At 43.4% G+C, this 24,811-nt stretch overlaps 1 protein-coding gene across 2 annotated transcripts; it reads left to right on the plus strand.

Annotated features, from left to right (window-relative positions):
- Nucleotides 1-12,419: 12,419 nt before the first annotated feature.
- On the plus strand, nt 12,420-22,905 carry LOC129670643 (pantetheinase). 2 transcript variants are annotated; one of them, XM_055599207.1, is made up of 7 exons: nt 12,420-12,785; nt 14,965-15,095; nt 16,036-16,228; nt 16,790-17,081; nt 17,906-18,264; nt 21,249-21,419; nt 22,473-22,905. In XM_055599207.1, the coding sequence occupies exons 1-7, from the start codon at nt 12,573-12,575 to the stop codon at nt 22,647-22,649; spliced, it is 1,536 nt and encodes a 511-aa protein (XP_055455182.1). In that variant the 5' UTR covers nt 12,420-12,572; the 3' UTR covers nt 22,650-22,905. The 2 variants fall into 2 exon arrangements, with proteins under 2 accessions (XP_055455182.1, XP_055455183.1); XM_055599208.1 differs by having other exon boundaries at nt 22,680-22,905.
- The last annotated feature ends 1,906 nt before the right edge of the window (nt 22,906-24,811 follow it).

Consider the following 24,811-nt stretch of genomic DNA (forward strand, 5'->3'; position numbering starts at 1 on the left):
AGATGAATAGCCAGTGAGTCACAGAACATATCAGGCAGGAAATTTAAAAATTCTGCAACTCAAGTAGAAATTAAATGACTGCACAACCTACCAGAACTGTTGGCATACAGTTAAACCACAAAAGGAGAAGTTATAGCTGTGAATGCTTACATCAAAACAATTACAAAATCTCACACAAATGCACTCCAAGGGTCAGATGAACAAGATCAATCTAAACCTTAAAACAGAATATGGCAAGAGATGATAAAGATCAGCACAAAGATTAATTAAATAAAGACTTAATGAGCAGTACATGAAATTGATCGAAGACTGTGTTCTTTGTGAGAACAAAATTAACCAACTCTTGGCCAAAATAATCAAAAGAAACTGAGAACAGATCCAAATTAATACAATTAGAAGCTGGGTGTGGTGGCAAACACTTTTATTCCCAGAACTCCGGGAGGTAGAGACAGATGGACCTCTTTGAGTTTGAGACCAGCGGTCTACAAAGCAAGTCTGGGACAGTCGAGCCTATGTAAGGAAACCATGTCTTAAAAAACAAACAAACAAAAGAAGTATTGAACATCTTTATCCCCAAGGGAAGTACAAATTAAAACTGTTTTGAAGGCTAGGAATGGTGTGGTACATGCTTCTAATTTTGCTGGGAAGACAAAGGTAGCAGGGTGGCTGGGCCAGCCAGTCTAGATAAGACTCAGCTATACTACCTTTGGGTATATGCCTAAGCATACCACAGAGATTCGTCCTTATAGCTGTTGTATTTATGATGTCCAGGAAATGGAACCCATTCAGGTGTCATCAACAAGTGAATAAAGAAATGTGGTCCGTCTATACAATGGAGTCTTATGCAGCCATAAAGAAAAATGAAATCATGACATTTGCAGGGAAATAGGTGGTTCTGGAAATCATAACTTAAGCAAAATTAGGCAATCACATTTTCTTTCATATGCGAGTCTTAAATTAAAAAGTGTCTGTGTGTTTGGGTATAGTCACAGAACTGTGAAGGAGATTATTAAAAGGGAGAGAGATCTTTAAAAAGGTGGGAATTATGAAAATAGATATATTTAAAAGGAAAGCAGAAGAGGGAACCAACTGGGAAAAGGAAGTAAATCAGCTTGAAGTAGTCGAGAGGGAGAGGGGAGGAAAGCATTGAGAACAAAGTGTAAGGCCACATGCCAGTGAAGATGCCACTATGAAACCCAGTACTTTGTATGTTAATCTGAAAAAAAAATAATAGAACAAAAGAAGAAAAAGCAACAAAGTCAGTGGGCTGACATTTGGTATAATACCAAATTCTAGCAGTATGAGACAGAGGTATATATGAAGACCACAAAGCAAAACCAGAAACTCCTCTGGGAGCAAGATAGGAGACCACTCAGCAGCAACGTCCTGAAACAACATTGCCAACCCATCAAAACCTGACCATTCCTCAACTACATTAGAAGCGAAGTTACCCATTGTGCCTAAGCCACATTGGGCGCCACCTGCAGGCTTGGATTTTTCACCAAACCTACTTTATTTAAGGTTCTTAAACACCTTTATCTCCCTTCCAACCGCCTAAACCTTAGGTAGGAGATTAGTAGGGGAAATGGCTGTAGACCTCTTTTATCTACTTGCTGCTAATTAGGGTTGATGGGTCTTTAGGGGATTACCAAACTCAGGCAGGATATCTGCAGTCCAGTCCAAAATCCAACACCAAGCAGCAATACAAAGTCAGTGAAAGCCACAAGACTCAGCTGGATTGTCCTTAGAAGTTCTCTGGAACATTTCTCTCTGCAAAGTCAACAAAGATCAGTGCAGAGATGTTGATCCAAAAAGCGATGTCTCACTGTGCGTGGGCCTCTATATATTTCCTCTCCTTAGAGTCCACCCACAGATGTTCTCAGCTGGCCAAAGTCACACCCCTTTCATGTGAGAGCTCACAGCAAAACATCACATGTCCAGGTTGTAGCAAAACATCACGTGACAAAACTGAGTCTTCAAGGGAAACCAGAAGTTTCCACTTCAGCATTCTAGTTGTTAGGTCTTCAAACTATGTCCTTGGCCTTCATTGTCTCCAGCTTTTAGATCATGATCCTTGACAGTAGCCAAATTGTGTGAGCCACTATTTTATAATTAACACCCCCTCTTTCCTTCCTTTCTTTCCTTCCCTTCTTTCCTTCCTTCCTTCCTCCTTCCTTCTTCTTCCTTTCTCCTACCTTCCTTCTTTCTTTTTTCCTTCCTTCCTTCCTTTCTTCCTTCCTTCCATCCTTCCTTTTGATTTATTACTGTCTTAGTTAGGGTTTTATTGCTGTGCAGAGACACCATGAGTAACTCTTACAAAGGAAACCTCTTTTATTATTTTTTAATATAATTTTTTACTTTTTTACATTTTGTTCACTTTGTATCCCAGCTATAGCCCCTATGCTCCCTCCTTCCCTCTTTTCCTCCTTTCCTCCCTCCCTCCTTCCTTCCCTCATCTCCTCTCATGACCCTTCCCCAGTCCACTGATAGTAGAGGATCTCCTCCCCTTCCATCTGATCCTAGCCTATCAGGTCTCATCAGGACTGTCTTTCATAGTCTTCCTCTGTGGCCTGGAAAGGCTGCTCCTCCCTCAGGGGGAGGTGATCAAAGAGCAGGCCAATCAGCCCCTGCTCCCTTTATTAGGGAGCCTAAAGGAAAACTCTTAATTGGGGCTGGCTTACAGTTCAAAGGTTTAGTCGGCTGTCACCATGGTGGCAAGCATGGTGGTATACAGGCAGACATGGTGCTGGAGAAGAAACTGAAAAGTCTACATCTTGATCCAGGAGTCTAGCATCTCCAACAACCTTGAGGGGGTGGTCTCCAAGGAAATCCAGGTTTCATCTTCAAAGTTTCACACAACTGCCCCTTTAGGCCTCCATGCAGGAACTACCACACACCTGATCTCAGTGACTTCCCTTAGTTATATAGAGAGAGTCCATAATGCCTTTCTTGTATCCCTGACTCTAAACTCAGAACCACATGGCTGAAGCTGCCAAGTTCTGCTGCTTGCTGGGGCTGGAACATGGCCCTCTTGTTCAAATACATTTTTACCAGCTTTCTGTTTTCAAAGGTTTTCTTCACTGCCTAAGCTTGGCTATCCCAGGCCGGCCTTAAAATCCAACAGCATCCAACAACATCCAACAGCATCGGCCTTTCTTACTGCTGGGATTAAAGGTGTGCATCCCCACATCTTGCCCTAAGCCTTTCTTTAATTCTTTTCACAAGTTGGAAGCTTCTCTGGGCGTGGTCCCTTTATTTCATTCAGCACCAGGCTTTTCTTTCATCTGTTTATACTTCTTGCTGTTCCTTTCCTCCTACAATTGTACATTTTGTCGTCTTCCTTCTCATCTTGCTCCTTTTCCCTATATGTCTGCATAAGTCTGGCTACCAATAACCACATAACTCATGCTGTGTTGTTTGCAAATGTCTTCTGCTAATGCCGTTAATCTATGATCATGCAATTTAACCTCAGGCAGATTATTTTGGACAAGGGCAGAAAGCAGCCATGTTCTTCCCCAAAATATCACAGGAATGTTCTCTAGGCTTCATACTGATATTTTTCTGCTTTCAAACCTCTTGATCCAGGCCCCCACAGTTCAAATCACTCCCAGTACCACTGTCTTCTATTATGTCTCATTAAAGTCTGTTTAAAGCATTCAGCTGTTTTTCTAATACAAAATCCCAAATCCCACATTCCTTCGAACAAACAAAAACATGTTCTGGCCTGTCACAGCAGTACCCTACTTCTGGCACCAACTTCTGTCTTAGCTGGAGTTTCTATTGCCGTGAAGAGACAAAGTGACAACTCTTATAAAAGAAAACATTTAATTGGGGCTGGCTTACAGTTCAGAGGTTTAGTCCATTATCATCATGGTAGGAAGCACAGTGACATCCAGGCAGACGTGGTGCTGGAGAGGTAGTTGAGAGCTCTACATCTGGATCCACAGGCAGCAGGAAGAGACAATGAGCCACTTGGCCTGTCTTGAGCCTCTGAAACCTCAAAGCCCACCCCCTGTGAAACACTTTCTCCAATAAGTCCATGCCTACTTCAACAAAGCCACACCTCCAATAATGCTACTCTGAGCCTGTGGGGGCCATTTTCATTTAAGCCACCACAATTACTCATCCTTCCTTCCTTCCTTCCTTCCTTCCTTCCTTCCTTCCTTCCTTCCTTCCTTCCTTCCCTCCTTCCCTCTCATGAATCCTAATATACATCATTTGTCAATATATTGGGTGAGTTTAGTACATACAAAGAGTCATTGACAGCAAGGAACAAAGACATGTATTCAGTAACTATGAGTGCTTTGTGGTTATGCAAATGGTTCTGGTGTCTCGTTGTTATGGTCTATAAGTCAGATATCTGAAATGAAAATAATAAAGAAACAAATTACCAGTGGCTGGAGTAAGGGCTCAGAGTTTAAGGGAACTGGCTGTTCTTTCAAGGTCCTGAGTTCAATTCCCAGAAACCACATGGTGGCTCACAACCACCTATAATGAGATCTCCTGTCCTCTTCTGGCATGTAGGCACACATACAGGCAGAGTATTGTATAAATAATAAAAATAAATAAATAAATAAATAAATAATCTTCTATAGAACCCTTTCCTTTCCTGATGAAACTACTGTAGTCTAAGCTTACTCAATCCTTGTAGTACTCATGGATTTATTGTCATCTGCACTTTCCTGGAGCTTCTTAGGGCCACCTCACCTTTCCCCTAGTAAACTTTAGTCCATTTTCCTTGGTCCTGGAGTCCTTTTCAGGTTGGTCATTGATTAACTATGGATAAAAAATGCTTTTTGGTCTCTCTCTTCCCATCATCCTAAAGTCCTTTCTGCACAAACTATATAACCCTTAGTTCTAAAGATGGCAGGAAATCAAGATTTGAATTCTTTTGTTCATGTGAATCATGGTCAGTTCCTTCCTTTTGGACTCATGTGAGTTCTTTCTAGACTTCTTTGGCCCCTAGACAGTTGTCCAAAGGCTGTCCTTGTCAGATACATTATTATGTAGGCAGTCTTCTGCTAGCTTTTTATTCAAGAGGGCTTTAAACCAAATCCAGACCTTGGAATCAGATCTCAGCTCTTTTGTTTGTTTGGTGTGGTGGTTGATTTGAATAGAAATGTTCTCCATAGGCCCATAGAGTGGAACTAATAGGAGGTGTGGCCTTGTTGGAGGAAGTGGGTCACTGGGGTGGGCTTTGAGATTTCAAAAGCTCAAGCCAGGCCCAGTGTCACTCTCTCTTCCTGCTGCCTGTGGATCCAGGTGTAGAACTCTCAGCCACTTTTCCAGCACCATATCTGCCTGAGTGCCACCATGCCATGATGATAATGGACTAAGTCTCTGAACTGTAAGCCATCCCCGATTAAATGTTTTCTTTTTCAAGAGTTGCTGTAATTATGGTGTCTCTTCACAGCAATAGAAACCTTAAGACAGTTGGTTATTGTAGAAACAGAGTCTCACTCTTTAGTCCTAGATGGATTAGAACTCACTTAGTAGACAAGCCTGGCCTTGAACAGAGATACATAATGTGGGCCTGTTCCAGCCCTCTGCAGCCCTCCCTCAAATCCAACAAAACAAAACACACATTGTCAGGTCCAAAAGAGACTTCAGTTCCCCAGACTCCAAGAAAGCAGTTCAAATATCCAGAAATTTTACTTTTCTCACCTCGGCCTATACCCTGAACTCCCTCTAACTCAACAGCTTCCCTCCTCCCAGCTACTCATTCTTCATATAACCCTTTTGCTTTCTCTGTCTCTGTCTGTCTGTCTGTCTCTGCTATGCCCTTGATTCTCTCATCATGTTCTCTCTATTCTCTATCTGATGCTATTCTCCTTTCTCTCACAGCTAACCCTGGCCATGTACAGTCTGCCTGCTATATTCACTCTACTTCTTTTCCTCTGGACTACTTCTTCTGCTCTGGACTCTTCCTCACATCTACAATAAAACTTTCCTCTTTGTGTTGGTTTGAACACAAATATCCTGGTCCGCATAGACTCATGTGATCAAATGTTTGACCCAAAGAGAGTGAAGTTATTAGGAGTTGTGGCCTTGTTGTAGTAGGTGTGGCCTTGTTGGAGGAAGAGTGTCACTGTGGGGCAGGCTTTGAGGTCTCCTATGCTTGAGCTACACTCACTGTGGCACAGTCTCCTGCTGCCATCAGATCAAGATGTAGAATTCTCAGCTCTTTCTCCATGTTTGCCTGCATGCTGCCATGTTTCCAAGCATGAAGATAATTGAGTAAAATTCTGAAACTTGAAGCCAGCCCCAGTTAAATGTTTTCCTTTATAAGAACTGTTGTGGTCATGTTATCTCTTCATAGCAATGAAACGCAAACTAAGATACCCTTATCCATACCAACAAGCAGTCATGTCCTCAGTTTATACACAAATGATGAAAAATTTCTGTTCACATGGTTGTGCCGCTCTCATCCAGAAACTGTGATGAGCAAAACCACTCATGCCATCATCTAAAATTTCTGATATTGCATAGTAGAACCTATGAGTTAGAAGATTTTTTTTTTTCACCCTGTGAGAGCTAATTCAAGCTGTTAACACAAAAAGCATGGGGACATTATTGTTTTGGACTCAGGTTCTCCTCTGGGCTCCATCAAAACAAGACTGGGATCTTCCACACTGAAGAGTCAAGCCACCAGACTAAAACTGCACAGCTTTTCATATCCTCTGAGAAATCAGAATTATTGAAGTGACACCACCTTTAGGTCTCAAACTCAGAACAATGAGCTGAGGGGCTCATTAACATATCAAAGTGAATGCTGGACACCAGATTCTCCCTGCATCCATCAGTCCCTATCTGCCATACCCCACCCAGACCCTAAACTTCACCAGCCCCGGGTCTGGGCTGCCCTTCTCCCAGCTGCCCTTCCCTATATAATCCAGCCTTTTGGTTACCTCGTCTCTTTCATCTACTCTGTTGGTCAATCTCTCGACCCAGGCTGCCCCTCTTGGTTGGTGGCTCCTCTTCCCTCTCCCCTCTGCTCTCTTCTCATATGGTACAGCTCAGTCATGTCATGTTCTCTCTGGGCTCTCCCAGATCTCCCTGCCTTTGGCTATGCTTTCCCTTTTATCTACAATAAACTTTCTCCTCCACCAAACCTAGGAACAGTCATGTTCTTTCTTTTTTCTTTTCTTTTTTTTTTTTTTTTAATTTTACCACAGGGAGCCAACAGGCCAGCTTTTCTTAGCTCAGCAGTGACAAGTCCTCTGTTCTCATGATGTTCATCTGGAACAATCTGATGTTAGCCAAGCCCTTTCTCCCCCAGTACTCCTGTGTATCTTCCCAGACCTTAGAAAGATCAGCCTTCTGTCCTGTCTCATCTCTTGTCAGCCTCTCTCTGCTTAGATAAACAGGATTTTGGCTAGGACCCTCATCCATGCTTCCCTGTATGTTTTTTTTCTTCTGAGTACCTTTCTCTCTTAACCTCATCCTTAAATCAATGTTAAAACATTTTTATTAAAGCTAGGCATGGTGATACATGCATTCAATCCCAGCACTTGGGAGGCAGATTTGGTCAGACCTTTGAGTTTGAGGCCAGCCTTGTCTACAGAAGGGATTCTGGAAAAGCCACAGCTACACAGAGAAACTCTAGCTCAAAAAACAGAAAAAAAAAAAAAAAACCAACAAAAAAACTAAAGAACATCTTTATTACTCTCCCAGCCCTAATCCCCAAAAGAGTATTTCTCTGTGGGTGTTCTAGTATAAGAAGAGCCACACAAACCACTCAGACTCTGGTCTCAGTTAGATATGGATGGTTAATTGGAATGCCCTTTTTAAGCTGATTGCTCAGAGCCACAGTAAGAACTTAGGAGCCCAGCTAGGACATGTACAAGCTCTCACAGCAGGGTTTTTTTTTTTTTTTTTTTTTTTTTTTTTTTTTTTTTATAGATAGAACCGAATGCAAAAGACATGGGGAGGGCAGTAACACATTTTGGCTAACCATACAAAGCACTATTACGTTTTTGGCGATCTAGACAAAGTGTTACTAGCTAACCTTTAAGCTGATTGGTCCTAAGTGAGATAAGTGAGGCAGGGCTTAGGGTCTTTGAGAGTACAAGTGTAGTGAGGTGTGTAGAAGAAGGGTGCAACCAGAGTGTAGCCAAGTGAATAGACAATACAGCATGAATTATAACACTATTGAATCATAGTAAAATACAAGGGCAGCTTGACCCTCTGGCGGGATCTGCCAGTCCCAGCTATGAGCAACCACTTCCAGGAAGCAGAGCTGAAAAGTTTAAATTTCTGAACTGAATTTCACCCTGGAACCAAAATGGAAGTGGAATACAAAGATGGCTGCAGCTTTGTCTCAAATAGCCATCTGCAGCAATAGGAAGCTAGTTTTGTTTCATGGGTGGAGCATTGACTGGTTCCAGAACAGAAAACAAAATCAGCGAAGATCTTTAAACCAAACTGTCACTTTGTCCTGTGACAAGAACATGTAACTGTTAGTGGCAACACTGAAAATTACAAAGTAGCCAGGAATGTAGCTCAACGGTAGAAACAGTTACAGAGCATATGCAGGAGGCTCTGGATTTGGTGTGTCCCCCCCCCCCCCACCACTACCATTACAAAGGGCACAAATATATTCTTACAGGACCAACAGCTTTATGGAGCATGTTCAAGTTAATCAGGGCATTGCTTTGAAGTTATGGCTACCATCCATATGTACTCGGCAGGAACGCATGTCTGCTCTTTCATCGCAAACACACACACACCTGTACACATTGCTCATCACAGTGCCAGCGGGAGTGTTAACTCCCTCGGTTCTTGTTCTCAACAATAACCCCACCACCACTACCACCACACACACACTTTATCTTTATGGTTCTGTCTGCTTACCTGCTGACACGGATGTCAGGAGTAGTTTCTGAGATCCCTGTGGGACCCGCTCTCTGGGTTAATATTATCCCTGTTCTCTCAGCAAAGGCCTGGGGAGTGTAAGTTACTCTCTCTCTTCTTTCTCTGTTTCTTTTTAAAGGGATTTTTTTTACCTTGTAGTTTAAGTCGTTCTTGAACTTGGGGACCTCCTACCTATGCCTACCCAGCACCTGGATGAGTGGTATGTGCTGCCACTCCCAGTCCAAGGTGGTCCTGTCCCTTTTCTAGGGAGGATTGTGTCCATTTTTTCCTCAAGAAGTGATGTGCTCCATCCTTGCAGGTCAGTCTGGTGAAGCCTGAAGGTTTCTATGAAGGCTCTTCTCTCCATTTAGAGTCTTTTTTTAAACCAGAGGTACGACTTCTGTAATGTTTGGTGTGAGCAGAGGGGCAATGTGTAGCAGCCATGGATGAATGGATCACCGGGGATCTTACAGACATTAGATATACAAAGACACAGCATAGGAGTTCAAGAGAAGCCGCTGCCACCCCTTACATCCCTGTCCAGCTCATGATGTGTACCAGTTGCAGCCTTTGAAGTCTTACTCATGTCTAGTTATGTTAAGTAGGCCAGGAATGTTGGATTGATATGCTAGGGACCTGCAGAGGTGTGGGAAGCATTCTCTAGTCCTGTGGTGGAGCCTCAGCTTTTTACCACATCTCCTCAGTCTGCTGTGCTTCCTAAGAGCCTCCATTTTCCTTCTGTTGCTCGCTAAGACAAAAACAGGCAGAGGAGGCAAGAGCCAGTATTTCCCCCTTGTTAGAGTAGAGGAGCTGAACTTTCTTCTCCTTCACCAGGTAGAGTAGGCTCTAGTAAAACACTGTGTTGCCCAGGCTGTCTTGGAACTCACTCTGTAGCCCAGGATGGCCAGGAACTCAGAGATCCACTTGCTGCTGCCTCTCAAGTGCTTGGACGAAAGGTGTGTGCCACCACACTAGGCCTTGAAGTTTCATTAATGAGAATAAAAATGGAAGGTTCTGGGCCTTTTTAAAGACAGGGCCCATTATACCCTCCCCTTGTTGGCTCACTATGGCAGGAAGCTCTAGGAGCTTTTTAATCCTGTCATGAAATCCTGGAGGAGCTCCTGGAGATAAAACTCACCTGGATAAAAGGACAATACTCCTTCACTCCCTGCAGAGGTTTTACTCTCCAGAGGGTCCGCATTCACCAACCACAAGCAGCGTCGTTCTGGAGTACTTGCTCTGCAAAGCCTTTGTCTCCTCTGCCTTTCTCTCCAGTTCAGAGGGCCACAGACTGCTCTGTGACCTAATTCTCAACACATTTAGGGAGCTCCTTGTGATGAGAGCCTTGCTAAACATCATGGAGCTTGAACAGAGAATTCAGTGTGAGATTCTTTTTAAAGTATTTGAACCAGGTGTGGTGGTACACACCTTTGATTGGCTCAGGAGGCAGGGGCAGGTGCATCTCTATGAATTCCAGGCCAGCTAAGGCTTGCTACATAGTGGCACCCTGCCTCAAGAAAATATGTACATCTTTTGAACCTTGGTCAGTCTGGGAATGACTCTTTGGCAACTCATTTTGGTTTCAATTTTTACCCCGGAGAGCTCATTCATAAATTGTTATGTAACAACTGCGCACAGTACTTGGTTTTCCACCTGCTCTCAACTCTCTGGGTCTCTCGGGAGTGATCCTAGCTACGAGCATGTGTTTGCAGTTTCTCTTCCTTCCTTGCAAAGTTCATAGTTTCCTATCCAGCTGGCCAGGGAAACACCACAAGAGGTCAACACTAGTTGGGCTGAGCCAGGACTTTTAACTGTGTGACTCCAGAGGACTTTCACTCAAGTGGTCACATAGAGCTAGTTCAAGGACTTCAAAATTGCAAAGCTAGTTACTTTTTAAGCTACTTAGACATGCTGAATTTCTAAAACATAGGAATTCCAAAAAGTCTTGTGTTGAAATCCAGTTCCTTAAGGCATGACCACGTGCCAGGCGTGGTGGTGCAGGTCTGTAATCCCAGCACTCGGGAGGCAGAGGAGGGTGGATCTCTATGGGTTCTGGGGCAGCCGGGTCTACAGAGTGAGCTCCAAGACTCCAGGACAGCCAAGGTCACACAGAGAAAACCCATCTTGAAAAACAAACAAACAAACAAACAAACACCAAAAAGGGATTCACAGATATGTATAGTCAAGATAAAGATGTATCCAGTTAACATGAGGTCAGTGGAGTAGAGTAGGCATCACATCCACTACCTGTGAGTTTTCTGAGAAAAGAAGAAATTTGGACATTCACATGCTCACCACCCGGAGGCACAGAAGAAGACAGTCTGGTACTTGCCCTCTCTCGGAGCCTTGAGTAGAGGTCAGCTTGCTACCAGGCTCAACACAGCCACATTATTCACTCTGCTCAGCATGGGGTCTGCAGCCAGGAGGCGGTCATCTGTACTGAACACACCCTGCTTTACTTCCTCACAAGTGCTGTGAGAGAGAAGGTCTTTTGTTCTCTCAGAATAATGTGAGGATGCAATGTTTTCTTTCTTTCTCTCTTCTTTAGTTTTGCAGACAGGATCTGACTATGTAGCTCTGGCTTTCCTTGAAACTCACTTTATAGACCAGGCTGGCCTCAACCTCACAGAAATCTGTCAGCCTCTGCCTACCAAGTGCTGGGATTAAAGGACTATATCTCTACACTTGGCTTCAAAATTTTTTCTTCGCCTCTCCCTAAACAAAAACAAACCCGCAAAACAACAACAAAACAAGCAAACAGAACTTGAAGATAATTTCACCTGGGTTTATAGAAAACCCCAGGGGCAGGCCAACTGTAAGTCTCAGAAGCTGCCCAGAGGAGGAGAAAAGCCATGTTGTTTGAGTTAGTCTTGGAGGTCCGTCAAGAAATTGAACTTGTTTCAGAGTCTTGACTCTGGCCAGCATCTGAAAGAAAGAGAAGAAACACACACACACACACACACACACACCCACACACACACACCACACACACACGGGGGCGGGGGGAGGAGAGAGAGAGAGAGAAAGAGAGAGAGAATCTGAGTTAGAAAGACAGGCTGACTATAGAACCTCAAGGTGGCTTTGGAGCAACTGCCCGCAGGGATGGAGCATATTATTTCTTTAAGGGATAATTATTCCTCCTGTCCCTTTAGCATGCCTTAAAGCGAATCTGCCTTCCTGAGGGGCAGGCCTCTGGCCAGGTGACTGACACGCCCAGCTGGATAAACTCTTATCCCTTGGGTAGTTTGGAATGGTGTGTGTCCACCTAGCTACAGAAGTAGCTTTCCACAATGGGCTTCCACAGAGCAAGCTACTGTAAAGTCCCCCGCTGAAGGGATAATCATAAAATCCGTTTGCAGATGGGCTGGAACTGGGAGACCGATATAACCCACTTCTACCCCGAAAATCTAGAGATACCGTTCCAAAGCTTTTCACCAGAAGGGACTAGACTGGAACTCGAGATTCACCCTCACATGTGACCAGCAGGCAATGGGTGGGGCTCCTTTAGGAGGAAATAAATAGCCTCCGGTCCCTTCTGGCATTCCAGACCAAAGAATCAAGGCATTTCTGGAATTGTTGCTTTCAGGGACAAAGTTTTCTTAAAATTAACCTTAAAAGTATATTGTGAAGACACCAAGGTCTGGGAACCACGTGACCCGCGCTTTCTTTATATAAACAGCAACCCACGCTTTGGCTTTCCGCAGTCTTTGGACTTCAGCATGAGCCGATCTTGGTGGCTGGCGTGTGCCGCGTTTTCCGTCTTCAGTGTCTTAAAAGCCAGCTCCCTGGACACTTTCGTCGCTGCTGTTTACGAGCATGCGGTGATCTCGCCTAGTGACGCCGCGTTACCCGTGTCTCCCAGTAAGGCACTGGCCTTAATGAACCAGAATCTGGATATTCTGGAAGGAGCGATCGTATCAGCGGCAAAGCAGGTATCCTTTCCCATCCCTCCGGAGTACCAAGTCCCGAGGATGGGGGCGGGGGAGTGCGCGGGAGGGGCGGGGCTGGGTTTCAGGGGACGCGGTCTGTTCGCCTACCACGTTAGCCTGCAAGGTGCTTTGGCTACAGCTAGAATCTTTTCACCTCAACATTATTAAAGACGCTATTACACCTCCAGCAAAGGGAGGGAACAGAGTTTGAGAACATTTTGCTCATTATTTAAGCAGGACTTTGAGGAACTAAAGAGTAGGCATTTTTCTTTTCCCTTTCTGCTAAACATAAGGGGTAGATTACAAGCACGGCAGGGGCCGCTTGCTATTCTCTTTTTGAAAAAAAAAAAAAAAGATTATTTTATGTGTATGAGTGTTTTCCCTGTATGCAATGTGTGTGTGCCTGGTGCCCACAGAGGTGAGAAGCAGTAGGTCTCCTGGAACTCTACCAGGCAGCTGTGGGCAGCCCCATGGGTGCCCAGACTTGAACCTGCGTCCTTTCGAAGAGTGATCGCAGCCCTGAGTGATCTCAGCCCTTAGCCATCTCTCCAGCCACTCCCCTTTATTTCCTTTCATTTCCTTTTCTTTTTCTTTCTTTTCTTTTCTCTTTTTCTTCCTTCTTTCCATCCCCCTTCCTTCCTTTTTTCCTTTCTCTTTCTTTCTTCCTTTCTTTCTTTCTTCCTTCCCTCCCTCCCTCCCTCCTTTCTTTCTTTCTTTCTTCCTTCCTTCCTTCCTTCTTTCCCTCCCTCCCTCCTTTCCTTCCTTCTTTCCTTCCCTCCCTCCCTCCCTCCCTTCTTTCTTTCTTTCTTTTTACTATAATAGCTTCAGTGTATCCTATGCTCTGGTTTGTAGGGTTCTGATAACTTTACAATCTGACAAGATCTGGGGTGTTCAGAGTGTATGGCCACAGACTTGCAGTTTACAGTTTACAGTCTGAAACAATTTAACTGGTTGCAAACTCCTGACACTGAGTATCATAGTCATCAATTTTAATTTCACTAACATTTAATTTCATTTAATTTCACTAACACAGTATGTCTGCTCACATCCTTGGGTTGGATGAAGCCAACTTTACAATGTAAGTGTGCTTTAGACAGTGTTTAAGAAAGACATTCATAGGTCAGTTATAGACCGGGTCATAGAAAGTATGGTTACTGTAATAAGTATGAACACATCACTGTGTGTAGTGGCATATGCTTTCAATCCCTGTAAGCTGAAAGCAGAGGCAGGTAGATCCCTGTGAGCCCCAGGCCAACCAGGTGAACATATACTGGGAGACCCAGCCTCCAACATATATATGTATCATATATTAAAACTTAAAATATTATTACATGTTAATATTGTATTTCACCCTTAGTTCAACTGTGTAAAGGCCATAAGCAATCTTCAAGGTCGCTCTCCAATCTCAGAATGCCTCGCTGGCTGGGAGATTAGGCTAGGAATAGGCTAGCTGACCTGTACATGCTGCCCTTCCTCCTGAGGAGCAGGAGTCACGTTTGCTTAGAGAATTCTAAGGCAGAAGAGGTATAAACAGGAGTTAAAAATCAATGCAGACTCAGCCAGGCACAATTGACCAAAGTTCAAAGAGGGGTTGATTTGGGGGGAAGAAGTAGGTTTATAATTAATGGGATCGGGGGTTACAGAGCTGTTAATGGCTTAGACAGTTGTTACTGTCCATAAAAAAAAAAGTCACTGATATGATAATGGCAGGATTAGAAAATTAAAGTGCTTGGGGAAACCAAATATATACTTGCAATCTCAGCACTTGGGAGGTGAAGGCAGGAGGATGAGGAATTTAAGGTAATTCTAAACTATACAGTGAATTGGAGGCCAAGCTGAGATCCCGTCTCCGTGAGATCCCGTCTCAAAACAAACCAACAAAAAAGCTTGGGAAAAGAAAAGTAGAAAGAAACAGAAGAATAAGAAAAAAGTACCCAACTAGTTATTTGCTGCTTAATTTCCCCCACCCCATCTTCCTCTCTCCCTCTGTGTGTGTTTGATATAAGATATCTCTGCTTAGTTCTGCCTGTCCTAGAGCTTACCATGCATTCTAGGCTGGCCTCAACTCACTGGGCATCTCTACCACACACAGCCTGGCACACTTAATTCCTCAGCTCTTCTTGTGGCCCACCTCTGATAGTTTGTCTGCTCCAGAAATGTTTTAACTCTCCTTTTTTAACAGGGTGCACACATTATCGTGACTCCAGAAGATGGCATCTATGGGATTCGTTTCACCAGGGATACTCTCTACCCATACTTGGAGGATATCCCAGATCCTCAAGTGAACTGGATCCCCTGTGATAACCCAAACAGGTGAGGAAACAGTGTGTGTGTGAGGGGGGCTACCAGGGGGAGGTATCGGGAGGAGTGGTGGTGACAGGGAGGGCAGATATGATCGTACCTCACTGTATAAGTAAAGAAATTCTCGAAGATGAAAAACATGGAGAATTCAGTTACGAACTTCTACTCACTTGTTTTGCCTGTGTCAGTCAGAGTTCTGCTGCCATCACTGGAGAGCTGAGATAACCAACTTCAGAGGAGACTCTGAGGTCCTAATCTACGGTCATCTGACCTCATTCTTTAGGCCTGTGGCAACATCACACAGCGTGGTGGCTAGGCAGGGCAGAGCAGTCTTTCTTACTTCAGATAGCCAGAAGGCGATAAGGTTGGGAGATAGCAGGGTAGCTTCTGCTAATTAGAACAGAGTTGACGAACTTAATTACAGTTTACCTTCTGGGCCTTGGAATGGACTGCGGGGTTCCAAAATAGTCAGGACAGCCTCTGCAGTGCAATTGTTGTCTAGGTAGGGAGTCAGACTCCAGAGTGTTCTCTGTTCTGCTATCTCCCAGCATTCTTCTAGTTCTAAATTTTGATTTAGGAATTTAAAGTGTTTCAGGATGCTCCTATCGGGCCTTGTTTCATGAACAGAACACGGAAAGGTTTGCTTTATGATACCCAGAGGATTGCTGCAGACATTCTAAAATTAACATACATAACATCTGTATGTATGTTATAGATCTGACATCTATTATGATTCAAAAATATGCATGGCTGGGTTCTTATCCCCAGAATAACTTCTACTGCCAAATTGCCATGGTTGCTGTCCTCGGAAGTCTTTTGTTGTCTTAACCCTTCTCCCTACTTATTATTTGCAATTGTTGTATACACAGTTATACAGAACCCATGGATTTTTGTTAAAAGTTAATTCAGATTTAAAAAAAAAAAAACTTCTCTCCCAATGGACATCTGCCAGATTTGGCTCCACCCCCGTGCAGCAGAGGCTCAGCTGCTTGGCCAAGAACAACTCGATCTATGTTGTTGCGAACATGGGAGATAAGAAGACGTGTAACACCAGCGACCCGAGGTGCCCTGCCGATGGCCGCCTCCAGTACAACACCGATGTGGTGTTTGATTCCCAGGGCCGACTGGTCGCACGATACCATAAGGTAATATCAGTCAGTCAATCGATTAATTAATTAAACAGCTAGCAAATAAGAGCGAGTAGGAGAACGACTATCATTTACAATAATAAACATCCTTTAGAGGGAGAGTTGTGACAGCACAGACCAGTTCCTACAAGGCTGGGAGAGGCGCCACCCAGAGCTGCCTTCACTGAACTACTCTGCCTTCTCTTGGGCTTTGGCTTTTAAAACACCACCAAGGTAACCAGTCACAGGTGAACTGAAAAAAGGCTTTGTGGAATACTTTTAGTCCTGAGAAAGGAGCACAGTCCTCTGCACATAGTGAGGTGTTTTGCAGACGGTCGTCTGTTTCAGGGGTACTTTGTAAGTTTTGAGACAAGTATGCCGGCCCACCTCATCTGTGCTGTGAAGGTTGTCACTGGCTCCATTCTACTGAAGTGGCCCTGATTCTCTGAGGGGCTGCTCCGATAGAGACGGTGGCCGTAGACCACACGTGCACTACTGAATGAACACATTTCACATGCACAGAAATATCCCTGGGCGCTTCCTAGCCTTTTACTTCCTTGCATTGTTTGCTTATCACAGCAAAACCTTTTCATGGGAGAAGAACAATTCAATGCACCCACGGAGCCCGAGTTCATAACTTTCGACACCCCGTTTGGAAAGTTTGGCATCTTCACATGCTTCGATATTCTCTTCCATGATCCTGCTATCACCCTGGTGACACAGTTCCAGGTGGACACCATACTGTTCCCAACAGCCTGGATGGATGTTCTACCTCATTTGGCAGCCATTGAATTCCACTCAGCTTGGGCTATGGGCATGGGGGTCAATTTTCTTGCAGCCAACCTACACAATCCTTCAAGGAGAATGACAGGTAGGGAATATTTGGTCTTTAAACTTGGGTTGGAAAGGACATTTTAAAAATTAGAAAAATTTTTCAACTCCTGAGATTTTAAAGCTAATGTAGTCTTTTTATAGAAAATATTTGGTAAAGATTTATTGATTTTTTTTTTATGTATCTCTATGCATTTTGTGTGCATGTATATACACATGCAATACCCTTGAAGGCCATCAGATTCCCTGGAACTAGAGTGGTAAACAGTTGTGAGCCACCATGTAGGTGCTGGGAATTGAGCCCAGATTCTGTGGAAGAGCAGCCAGTGATCTTTAACCCAACTCCTAATTTTGAATATTTAGTTTGTCATATGGTGCCCATTCAGTTTTTAGGTAAATTGTGGGATGGTGCACAGCCGAAATCCAAGCACTTAGAAGACTAAGACAGGGAGATCCTGAGTTCATAGCCAGCCTGGGCTACATAGTGAATTGGAGGCCAGCCTGGACCCTGTCTCAAAAAGAGAGAAAGAAGACAAAAACAAAAATAAACAACCCAAAAGAGATAAAATAATAAACATCAAAATAATATATGCCCCCATTTGATAGATTACTCAACTTAAATATATACCTTTAATTCATGTTTTAAATTTCCAACTTATGTGAAACTCTTCTTTTTAATGTCTTTTTTTATTTGTTTGCTTTGGTTTAAATGTCTTTATTATCATGTCCTATTGGATTTCCGATGGTCTAGTCAGCATATATTATGGGAATTAGTGAAATATATCGCTTAGAGCGAGTGAAACTGAATTTTAGATACCAGTGACAACCACAAATTCTCTTTCCCTGTTCCAACTGTGTTTCTAGGCAGTGGCATCTACGCACCAGATTCTCCAAGGGCCTTTCACTACGATAGGAAGACCAACGAGGGAAAACTTCTTCTGGCACAGCTGGATTCCCACCCACGTCACTCCGCAGTGAACTGGACCTCCTACGCCAGCAGCGTAGAAGCACCCCCAAAAGAAAACCAGGAATTTCGGAGCGCTGTTTTTTTTGATGAGTTTACCTTTGTGGAGCTCAAAGGAATCGCAGGAAACTACACTGTCTGCCAGAACGATCTCTGCTGTCATCTAAGCTACCGGATGTCGGAGAAGCGAGAGGACGAGGTTTATGCCTTCGGGGCATTTGATGGGTTACACACGGTGGAAGGACAGTACCACCTGCAGGTAATGTCTGCGTCCCAGACATTCTAGATCCAACGCTCAGGGCTGGGCAAAACGGAATGGCAGATAATCAGTGGGGATTGTTTGTAGCGCAGTATGCGGACACCTCACTTCGGGAAATATTTCAGTTAGGGTTGTTATTGCTGGGATGAAACATCACGATCAAAAGCAAGTTGCGAAGAGTCTTGGTCACTGTCCTGTTGCTGTGAAGAGACGCCATGACCAAGGCAAGTCATATAAAAGAAAGCATTTAATTGAGGCTTGTTTACAGTTTCAGAGGTTTAGTCTATTGTCATGGCGGGAAGAGTTGGCAAGCAGGCAGACATGGTGCTGGAGAAGTGGCTAAGGCTTCTACATGTGGATCTGCAGGAAGAGATCAAAAGCCTGGCTGAGGCTTTTGAAAGCGCAAAGCCCACCCCCCAGTGACACACTCCCTCCCAAAAGGTCACACCTCAAAATCCTTTTAAATAGTGTCACTCCCCTGGTGACCAAGCATTCAGATCCATGAGCCTATGGGGCCATTCTTACTCAGACCACAGGGAGAAAAGGGCTTATTTTGCTTACACTTTTATTGAGAATGGAACATATGCAGTCAGTGCTTGGTATAGACAGAGTTGTCCCCTGAGATTATTTAGCAGAACATCTCCCAGGCCGTACCAGGAAGAGAGAGGTCTTACAGCAGGGCCAGACTTCTTACACAGGCTCTGCTGATCCCTGGGTTTTGCTCTCAGCCCATCTCACTCACAACAGGGCAGCACTCTCCTAATACGGCTCTTTGCTCACAGTTTCTGCTCCCTCTAAGCCATTCCACACACTGCTACATAATATGTTACAGTGCTTCTTCTGATTATGAGACTCTTGCTGAAAGTTCCTCACAAAACACTAGCTGACAAATGAAATGCTTTAAGTATAGGAGACCCAGAAGTCTTGATACGTGGTTTCTCCCCTGTAACCCTCTACTCACTCATGCCCTGTGCATCTGCGTATTAAGATGCTTCTAGCATTTACCTCCAATTTGTATCATCTATAAAATTTGTGCATGTTAACAAAATGTTATTCCTTCCTCAATGGTGGCTCCTACATTCTCCGCTTTCATAGCACTTTTGAGTTATCTTTGCCATAAAAGATACTTGCCACATAACCTCATTTTTCTTTTTCTTTCTTTCTTTCTTTCTTTCTTTCTTTCTTTCTTTCTTTCTTTGTTTTTTTGAGACAGGGTTTCTCTGCATAGCTTTGGCTGTCCTGGACTCCATTTGTAGACCAGGTTGGCCTTGAACTCACAGAATCTGCCTTCCTCTGCCTCCCTAAGTGCTGGGGTTACACCACCATGCCCAGCCATAACGTCATTTTTCAATATCCTCTGCTTGGCTTCATCAAGGTCAGAGCATGCCTCATTATTCACATACTTGAGACCAACAGCCCCGGATGCCAGAACTGTGCCTACTGGGTGACATTTTATTTACTGTGTAAACATACCAGCCGTACTTGTTCCTTTCCACAAACATTCGAGTATATATGTAGTAGTTGCACAACAGTGTTAATATTGTGACACTGAGTGTCGAGCCCACACTTGGAAAACACCGTGTCTAGTGGAGTAGAAAGACACATGAGAGGATAGTTCCGCTGGGGCAGATGCAGGATGGAACGTAGTGTGTGTTTTTGCTGGAAGAGTATCAAGTTGCTGAGTTTAGTCTAACCTGAAGATCCAGGGAAACTTCCAGAGTTGGTGCTTGTGAGAAGAAGGGGAGTGTGAAGGTTTCTTTTATGCATCTACATATTGGTGTTGTAAATAAAATGGTGTTGGGCTATATAATGATTGTGGCAGTGTTATTTAACCCACTATCACAATTAATAGGACCAGACACCTGTTAAATTTTATAGTTGCCTTATTTACTTTGGGCCGGGCAGATATTTTGTTTGTGCTGTCTCAGTAACCTCACCATCCATCTCCCAGCCCCCATCCAATGCCATCCACCATAACCATCCTTATCTGGGCTACTCTCCATTCATAATCTTATAAATACTTGCCTATATTCTTCATCTGGGCCTTTCCATGCCATGATTGGAGTCCTTCCTCCTGGCTCACATGGTTCCTTCTCCACATTAATCCTCCTTTCTCCTCTTTTCCTGTTTGTCTTTCTGTTTTCCATGATTCTCTTGTTCCCAAAGCCCGGAACCTCTGCCATGTCTACTGCATTCTACCCTGCCCAGGTTTTAGGACTTTTAATCAATCAATTAGAAATAATGTCTTAGGCAGGTTTACACAACAAGGATAGGTGTATCCGGAAGTAGCCAGCTCTTGAGGGCCAGTAATTAGCATCAAAATATAAGCATCAGACCAACGCCCAACAACATATCTATAGTTGATTCCTCCCACCGCGCAGTACAGGAAGCACTGAGTACTGGAGTACTTTTATTATTAAGTGTGCAGTTATTCAGCAGTGAGGCAGGTGACCAAATGAGGAAGAAACATTTACCAGCTAAAGATGCAGAGGTAGTTTTCTTCTTTTCTCCCTCCCTGCTTCCCTTTTCCCCTCCCTCCCTCCCTTCATTCCTTCTTACCTCCTCCCCTCCCTCCTTCCTTTCTTCGTTTCTCCTTCCTTTCTCCTTTCCTTCCTCCTTCCTTTCCTGCCTTCTATTATTGCTGTTTTAAAAACAGGCTCCTGTTCTGTGGACCTGACTACGTAGTTCAGATTAGTTACTGAACTCTTGGTTCTTCAACCTCCGTCTTCAGGTTGCTGAGATTATGGACATGTCTAGCTTGTCTGATGACCTCAATTTTTTTTTTTTAGAGTAGGTAGCATCAAATTGATGAGAAATTAGAACATCTTCACCCAGCTTTAAGGCATAATTAACATACCATGGCATACAGCATGGCATTTTGATTCACGGCTACAAATCACACTGTAGAGTGATTAAATGGTTAGAGTGATTAGTGATTAGACACACTCGTCTTGACTCTGATGCCATTTGCATTCCTTATCTAGATTTGTATTCTGCTAAAGTGTAAAAGCACCAGTCTCCACACCTGTGGTGGTTCTGTGGACACGGCTTCCACCAGGTTTGAAATGTTCTCCCTCAGCGGCACTTTCGGAACCCAGTATGTCTTCCCTGAGGTGTTGCTGAGTGAAGTCAAGCTTGCCCCTGGGGAATTTCAGGTAACAACCGTCTTTGCTTGATATAGCCAATTAATTTAATACAAGAGAAGGCATTTTGACATCAAAACTTAACCCAAATTCTCCCCAGTATAAACATCCCCATTTGAAAAGGATAACATTCTCTTTGAGCATCATGAAAATAACTGAGGAGACTAGATTTCTTGCCTGAAAATTAATATAATTCACATGTCCCTTTTTGCCCTTAAACATAAAGATAGAAAGCTTATTGGGGGCACTCTATGGTGAAGGCTGGGTTACTTAGTGTCTGCTGAGATAGTCGACTAGTTCAGGACCCGTCTCAACAGAGAAGCACATTAGGACCACAGGTTAGTAATGGCTTAGGGCTTATTGCCCAGTAAATTTACAGGAAAAAGAAGAAGAAACAACAAGCTGAAGGGTCAGAGAAATCAGCGATGGTTGTTGTCTGCAATGAGGAAACCCTCCGAAGCCCAGAAACAATGGCTTGCTTCAGAAGCCAGTGTGTCTTACAGGCAGCATTCTTCCTTGACTGTGGGTCTCACTCTCAGTTCCTTTACTTGCAGGGGTGGTTTCAGGGTGAGGGTGCACCATGAAAGGCTGGGGGCTGTAGGGATCTCGTGGCAGAGTAATAGACGCAGGTCAAGCCCCACCTCGGCTCACTGCTTCTGACTGTTGGCTGTAGTCTTCGTGGGTCTGAAAGGACTGGCTACCTCCGACTTTTCAAGCTTATTGACTCATGGGGATGCTTTCCTCAGACAAACACAGCATCAGGCACTGATCACATACATTCAACAGTGAACAAACCAGTGTCAGCTCTGTGGCTTCACATTTTCTTCAGACCCTGCGACATTTTGAATATTCGAAGGATAAAAGTGAACTATTGTTTAAAGCTTTCTTTCTTTCTTTCTTTCTTTCTTTCTTTCTTTCTTTCTTTCTTTCTTTCTTTCTTTCTTTCTTCCTTCCTTCCTTCCTTCCTTCCTTCCTTCCTTTCTTTCTTTCTTTTTTTCTTTCTCTTAGTACTGTTGGATTTTTGTAACTTAAATAGACCTTGTAATTTTTCTGTGTTTTCATCAGGTGTCAAGTGACGGGCGCTTGTTTAGCCTGAAACCGACATCTGGCCCCGTGCTAACTGTCAGTCTGTTTGGAAGGCTCTATGAGAAGGACTGTGCATCCAACGCTTCCTCGGACTTCATAGCACGCTCACTGATAATTCTGCTGATTGTAACCCCTATCATACATTATTTGTGCTGATAGAGTTTTCACACTTTCTATTTTGTTTAGAATAATTTAAAATTGGTGGATGAAGAAAAAAAAATCTCTTGACCAACAGTGACCTCTGATGTCAGAAAATAACTAAAGTGCCTATTTAGAGAAACATGCACGCTAGATGCATTTCAGCAAAATTAACAAAACTTTGAGTGTTGGTCTGTCTTGGAGCTGAGCTGTTGGACCAAATGAAGATCACACATCTTTTTTCAGAGGAAATAAAAATTGCAGTTAAGAGGTACATCAATTTATCATAACGTATATTTATGAGAGGTTTGAATCTCAGCTATGCTTAAGATTTCCAATCTGCTTGTTCACTTGTGGTGTTAAGTATCTATCTAAATACACTCACTTATGGGCCAAGTCCTGTCCCATTAACTCAAGTTCAAATCCCAATTCCCATGAGCCCAGAATGTGAGTGCTTTGGTGTCTTGGGAATTAAAGAGGTAAAATGAAGTCATTTTCATGGACTTTAATCCAATATGACTGATGTCCTCAGAAGAAATTAGGACAAAGACAAGTGTCAAATGAAGCCTGTGTGAACACAGGAAAAGATGGCCGTCTACAACAAGGAAAGGGCCAGGACAGAGCAAACCTGCTGACATTGAACTTCCGGCCCCAGAATCAAGAGACTAAATAAAGCTCTCTCTAAGTGCTGCAGTCATTGGCTCTCTGTTATAGCAGTACAAACAAACAAACAAACAAACAAGAGCAACAAAACCAACAAAGTTCTCTCCTTGGCCCCATTTTCAAATCTAAATACTTGGACAAAATGTTTACGTGGTAGTATCCATCTAGGCCTTATCCCCAAGACTCCAACAGACTTTCAGAGAAGATGGCTCCTGCACTGATGGCCATGAGGTCACTGAAAAGCTTCTAGTATTAGGAAGTAATACTAGAAAGCCACTTTTTCGAAAATATGTTTAATCTGATACTAGATGTTCTCTTTCAGTAACAGCAAAGTCTTCAGATATTACACCACTTAGCAAAACAAAGGGCAAATTTTAAATAAAAATATCTCTGAATGGAGGATAATCCACACAGCACTATTATGTTATCTGTGTCTCCTAGTACAAAATGTGCTGTACTGAAAAAGAGAGCAGGGAATCACAGCAGTGATCCCGAATAATGATTCTGTGTATGCGTGTGCACCTATGTGTGTGTGTGTGTCTATGACAGAATCGTGTGTGGTGCAAGAGAATGTGTGTGTGTGTGTGAGTGTGTGTGTGTATGCCTATTCTTGTTTTTGAGAATGGATGTAAATGTGTAGAGGTTGTAAGACAACCTTGGGTTTTTATCCTTACTTCCACCTTGTTTGAGAGAGGGTCACTCTCGTAATTCATTGTTGGAATTACAAGACCGACTGACCAGCCACCAAGCTTCTAGAGAATCCCTTCATCTAGCCATAGGAGAACTGGTATTACAAAACACACAATGTAGTTCCTGGCTTTTAAAAAATTATTTATTTGTTTGTTATTTTGTTTGTTTGTCTGTTTAATCAATCATGTATACAATGTTCTGCCTGTATGCCAGAAGAGGGCACCAGATCTCTTTATAGACCCACCAAATGATTTCTGGGAATTGAACTCAGGACCTCTGTAGGAACAAGCAGTGCTCTTAACCTCTGAGCCATCTCTCCACCCAGTTTCTGGCTTTTATGTCGGTTCTGACATTCTAAATATAGGTCATCAGGCTTACATAGCAGGGCTTGATCCTCTGAGCCGTGTCCTCACCCAAAGGGTACTGATTTTGTTCTCAGTAGTTACTAATGCAATGTCACAGTTTCATCTTTATAAGAGAGAGAAGTTATATTCCCCTTCCCCAGCTTTGTAGCTACAGAGCACGGGAGAATTCAGCCTAAGGGCTAAATAGAAAGTACATGATTAATATTGACATACACATATGTCCTGGAATAAAGATCAAAGTGAGTTGATCACATCTGCTGATTTGCCACAGAGAATAAAGTCTTGAGATACTAACAAAAAATGTTAACATGAAGAGTAAAAAAATTTAGGTCTGAAAGGTAAGCTTACAATAGTGTATAAAGAATAATCTGTGTATAAAAACAGAGTGAGCCTGCTCACCTGTATGTCTGTGTGAGTGTGTGTGTGTGTGTGTGTGTGTGTGTGTGTGTGTGTGTGTGTGTG

This window comes from Psammomys obesus, unplaced genomic scaffold (assembly GCF_907164565.1).
Source record: "Psammomys obesus unplaced genomic scaffold, mPsaObe1.curated_primary_1811, whole genome shotgun sequence".
NCBI classification, from domain to species: Eukaryota; Metazoa; Chordata; class Mammalia; order Rodentia; family Muridae; genus Psammomys; species Psammomys obesus.